We start from the raw sequence: 5,599 nt of genomic DNA, 5'->3' as shown, positions 1-5,599 counted from the left end.
TGTAGACCAGGCTGGCCTCAAACTCAGAAATCCACCTGCCTCTGCCCCCCAAGTGCTGAGATTAAAGGCGTGCGTCACCACCGCCCGGCTTTCCTTTTTTTAATTAGATACTTTCTTCATTTACATTTCAAATGCTATCCCGAAAGTCCCCTATACCACCCCCCCCAGCGTACTATTTTTTTTCTGTCAAAAAATAAAAGCCTGTGCAAATATGTAGAACTTTAGACTAAAGGTCAGTGTTTTAATAAATTGCAGAGTTGCTGTTTTTTCTCCCAATACCTTAAAGTTGAGTCCAAGCTGTGAACCCGCTCCAAGCTCCAAGCTCAGTTTCCCATTGGCAGTGCACATCCCATGGAAGCAATGGGCTTTAACTCATTTTCCAGGCTGGCCTCTGTCACTGCCCCCAGAGCTTGTCTTAAGAGCTTACAACATATGGAAGTGTTCCACATTTTCTCTGACTTCTGGAAACTTAGACATCATTTTTAGAATGATTTTATTTTCACTTGTGTATATGTGTGTTTATGCAAATGAGTGCAGGTTCCTACAGCAGCCAGAAGAAGGAGGCAGCTCCTGGAGCTGAAGTCGCAGACAGTTGTGAACTGACCACTGTGGGTGCTGGGAACCAAACTCTGGTCCTGTCACCGCGTAAGTGCAGGCGCCCACGGAGGCCAGCAGGTGACATAGGATGCACGGGGGCTGCAGTTCCAGGTGGTCTTGAGCTGCCTGCTGTGGGCACTAGGGACCAAGCGCCTGTCCCTCTTCAGAGCCTTCAGCACTTGTGACCGAGGAGCCGTCTCTTCAGCCTTAACCTCTTTTTCTTATTTTTCCTTTCCTTTTTTTTTTTTTTTTTTCCTAGAACTTAAGCAACTTAAAAGCTATTTTGTTTGTTTGCTTCTGTTGAGACAGGGTCTCTTTATAGCCCTGGCTGACCCCAAACTTGTGATCCTTGGTCTTCAGTTTTTCTAGTGCTGGGATTACACTTGGTCACCACCACTGTTGGTGTAAGAAAATCCCCTTTGTTGGTAAGGTATGGTGTTACACATCCTAATCCTAGCTCTTGGAGTCTGCAGCTAGAGGATTGCCTGTCTGTCTCACGCTCCGTAGTGAGACCCTGTCTTAAAAAACAAACAAAACCAAAAATCACACACACACACACACACACACACACACACACACACACACACACACACACACACTTTTGCAGACCACCAAAGGATTCATAAATTAAATCCCTATAGGAAAGTGGAGTTTGTTTAGAGACTGGAGTTTGTGTAGAGTCTGGCACTTACAACCCTTTTGTCTGTGTGTCTGGGTCTAAACTTCAACCCAAATACTACAAGTGAGTGGCCTGCCGCTGTCTGCTGAAGACATACTTTCTTCAGATTTCTTTCTTTTTATTTTATGTGTATGCTTGTTCTGCCTGCATGTGTGCATTTGCACCACTTATGCTTGGTGCCTGTGGAGGTCAGATGAGGGAATCGGAGCCCCCGGAACTGGAGTGACGGATGGTTGTGAGCCACCATGTGGCTGTGACTTGAACTCGGGGCCTCTACAAGAACAACAGGTGCTCTTAACTGCTGAGCCATCTCTGCAGCCCCGACACATTTTTTACACAGAGTTAAGTTGTTCTGTGAATAAGTGTGGCAACTCTGCCCCAAACCATGCCTCTGTCTTCATACTGGCACATCTTCAGTGGTGACTGTTGCTGTATTTCAAAATCATGTTAACTACCCGCAGGTCTCCTTGTCTTCCTGCCTGTGTGTCAGTGATGAGTTGATCTTCTGTGGCTGCACAGACGGGATAGTCCGCATCTTCCAGGCCCACAGCCTAATCTACCTCACCAACCTGCCCAAACCACACTACCTGGGAGTGGACGTGGCCCAGGGACTGGACTCCAGGTACTGTCCTACACTGGGGGAAGAAGGGCGTGCCCAGAATCTGTTGGATAGCACCCAGCCATGTTATCACATCCATTCACCTGCGTGCCCGTACCCGCTCTTAGCTCTGAAGTCCTACTCCTCAAGCAAGCTTTAGGGTAAGGGGACACTGCTGCATCAGGGAAGAAATGCTCAGAGCAGGAATGGTGACAAGCAAATGTGTTCCCCTGGGCTGCAACATTTATTAGGCAGCTACTCAGTGACAGCCCAAGGCTGAAAGCAGAAATTGGGGCCAGGAAAAATCTCTGCCAGCATCCAGGCATCGTGTTTATCATCTTTAATCCCAGCACTTGGGAGGCGGAGGCAGGTAGATCTGAGTTCAAGACCAGCCTGGTCCACAGAGTGAGAGCCAGGGCTACACAGAGAAAGCCTGTCTTTAAAAAAAAAAAAAATGTGACAGCCAAACCTCTGCTCTATGAAGCCTCAGTCCAGGGAAGGAGCTCCATGGAAAGTCCACAAGTGAGATAGTGTGTGCTAGGCGGGGCTGTGGCCACTGAGTAACTGGAAGAAGAAGCCCGTGGTGTTATTAATAGCCAGTATAAATGGTGCAGCATGTTGCAGAACTAGCAAAGGGTTGGGGCACTGGGTGACTGGAATGCTGATGGAGAACAGCTGGGTGAGCCAGTGTCTCTTCTGAGGTCCATGGGGCTGGCCGTCGGGGGTTTCATGATAAGCCCTTGAAGGTGGAATCATGTGAACGCCTTGTCAGGGTGGAGGGAAGGGGCCAAGCTGCGGCCTGTTCCCTTTGTTGCAAGTCTTTTTGTGGGAAGTAGCATGGGTATCTAATCATGATGGGCTGCCTCTTTGGAGATTGTTAGCTCCAAGGACAGCAACTTCTCCAAGAGAAAGCTGGAGAGAGTGGCTGAGTGTGGAAAGGGAAGAGAAGGAAAGAATGAACAAGCTGCAGATCCTGGCCTATTGCAGTAGTGTGCTGTGGGGCCTCATCAGTGAGCCCCTCTGAGTTCAAGTCCTCATCTGTGAAACAAACCTGCTTTTCCTGGGGAGAATTGAGTGGCACGCAGCAAGTACTATATAGCCTTTGTAGGAAACCCAAGGCCTCGAGGCTGTGCCTCAGCCCTTTGCACTGCTGTTTTGGATCAGTTATTAATGAAGCCAAATAGAAGACAGGAGGCCTGAGGTATATGTTCATTTTGGACAGAAATGGACAGGATCTTGGGTTGAATGGAATGGGAATAGAAATGATAATCAGTAATTCAGCCGGGCATTGTGGCACACACCTGCAGCAGATCTTTGTGAGTTCAAGGCCATCCTTGTTCAGCTCACACCCACGCGCCATCAGAGGAAGTACCGGGCTAGCTATGTAGTGAGGTCCTATCTCAAACAAAAGGGACTGAAGAGCCCTTGCTGATCTGCCAGAGGACCTGAGTTCTGTTCCCAGCACCCACGTGGGGGCTCAAAAAGTTCAACTTCCAGAGGATCTAGTACCTTCTTAGGACCTCAGTAGGTACCAAGCACACACATGATACAGAAATTTCCTTCTTCTTCCTCCTCTTCCTCTTCTTCCTCCTCCTTCCTCCCTCCTCTTACGTTGTTCCTCTTCCTCTTCTTCCTCCTCCTCTTTTTAAAGGATTTCTCTGTGTAGCCCTAGCTATCCTTGAACTCACTCTATAGACAAGGTCAGCCTGAAATTCAGAGATCCGCCTGCCTCTGCCTCCCAACGCTAGGATTAAAGCTGTGGCCCACCACGCCTGGCTTTGAATTTGCTGTCAGTGTCATTGGTGTGTAAATTGCAGACTGCAGATGCTGTTGATTTTCTCACCATTGATACCATCAAGGGTGTGGTCCTTGCACAACTACAGACTCCAGTGGGTGCCACCATTTCTTCATGATCTTCATGAAGCTGCATGCTTACGTCACTTCCCAGTCATACTTTTCATTTCTAGTGTAGCAATAAATAATAAGTACTATCATTTTCAGGAAAATGAATGTGCTCTCTGAGCCAGATAGGCACTTCCAGTTTGCAACTTATATTAGAAGCAAAACAGAAAAAAGAGGGCAAAGAAATGGGATTGGATTTGGGAGATAGATGGCTGACTGGCACTGATGGTGACTGACCCGTATGGCTTTGGTAGCTTCCTCTTCCACAGAAAAGCAGAAGCAGTCTACCCAGATACAGTGGCCCTGACCTTTGACCCCATCCACCAGTGGCTGTCCTGTGTTTACAAAGACCACAGCATCTACATCTGGGATGTCAAGGACATTGATGAAGTCAGCAAGATATGGTCAGAGCTCTTCCACAGCTCCTTTGTCTGGAATGTGGAGGTGAGACTGCTTTCCTTCAGCTCTGTCCAGCTCTGTCCCCTGGGCTCAGCTTGAGTACTCTCCATAGAGCTTAGAGAACTCATTCAACCATTGCGTTAAGAGACACAAACTGAGATAGGTGTGGTGGCACAACTGTAATCCCACATGTGAGATGTAGAGACAGGTGGATTGGGAGTTCAAGGACATCCTTGGCTGTACAGAATATTCAAGGCCAACCTAGGATACAGGAGAACTTGTCTCAAAGAAAAGAAAAACTTGGACAGGGTTGGTGGCCCATGTATGCTTTTTTAATTCCAGTATTCTGAAGGCAGAAGCTCTGCTATGACCAGCAAGTTCCAAGGCTGTACAGATAGTGAGGCCCTGTGATACAGAGAATAAACGAAAGGCCAAGAGCTTTGTTTAGATACTAGGGAGCTAGCTCAGTGATAAGAGTTATGCTGCTCTTGGAAGTACTGGGTATGACGTGGCTCACGATGGCCCTCAACCAGTTCTAGGAGATCATCGCCTTCTCCTGACCTTAGTTGGTGTTGCATGCACATGGTGTTCCTGCATGCAGGCAAAACTCTCAAACCTAAAATAAAGAGAAAGCTGGCCGGGCAGTGGTGGCACACATCTTTAATCCCAGCACTTGTGGGGCAGAGGCAGGTGGATTTCTGAGTTCGAGGCCAGCCAGGGCTACACAGAGAAACCCTGTCTTGAAAAAGAAAGAAAGAGAGAGGGAGGGAGGGAGGGAGGGAGGGAGAGAGAGAGAGAGAGAGAGAGAGAGAGAGAGAGAGAGAGAGCGCGCGAGAGCACTCTGTGTACAGCTGGTTGACTGTTGTTAGCAGTAGATATAAAGGTTCATTGCACAGATGCATTTCCTAGTCGAGGGGCTCGCTGTGGGCTGTCCTCATCTGTCACTTCTTTTGTGGCCTGCTCACATGGATGAGGAGTTCTTCTCTGTAGCACTTGGTCACTTGGTGCATTTGATGCAGTGATGGCCAGCTGATGCTTGGTTCTTTCTCTCTGCTTTCCTGTTTGCAATACAGCCTATTGATTGTCTGCCTGCTGATGGTTCCTGGTTGTTTCAGTTCACAGTGTTGTATGACTTGTATATTTTATCATGGTGGACATGCTTTTGCCATCACCATACATATTGTTGGAGTTCACATTGTCTATTCTTGCTCAACGGGAGTTTCTCTACATTGGCTTCAGTGTTTGTAAGCGACCCTAATAGCCTTTGGTAGCATTTCGCTGGTTCAGTGTCAAGATGCTCTAGCATTTCCTTGTACATTTCTTGTCCCAGGACTGGACCCAGCCTTATTTATTTATTTATTTATTTATTTATTTATTTATTTATTTATTATATGTAAGTACACTGTAGCTGTCTTCAGACACTC

At 47.5% G+C, this 5,599-nt stretch overlaps 1 protein-coding gene across 1 annotated transcript in view; it reads left to right on the top strand.

Annotated features, from left to right (window-relative positions):
- Positions 1-5,599, top strand: part of Wdr62 (WD repeat domain 62) — a 37,848-nt gene that overhangs the window by 9,400 nt on the left and 22,849 nt on the right. The window contains exons 8-9 of the mRNA XM_029538458.1: positions 1,738-1,898; positions 4,031-4,220. Of these exons, the coding sequence (XP_029394318.1) occupies positions 1,738-1,898; positions 4,031-4,220 (351 nt within the window). The remainder of the gene's footprint in view (positions 1-1,737; positions 1,899-4,030; positions 4,221-5,599) is intronic.

This window comes from Mus pahari, chromosome 1 (genome assembly GCF_900095145.1).
Source record: "Mus pahari chromosome 1, PAHARI_EIJ_v1.1, whole genome shotgun sequence".
Taxonomy (NCBI): domain Eukaryota; kingdom Metazoa; phylum Chordata; class Mammalia; order Rodentia; family Muridae; genus Mus; species Mus pahari.
The sequence above is the reverse complement of the archived record's forward strand: the minus strand, read 5'-3'. Positions and strand labels throughout refer to the sequence as shown.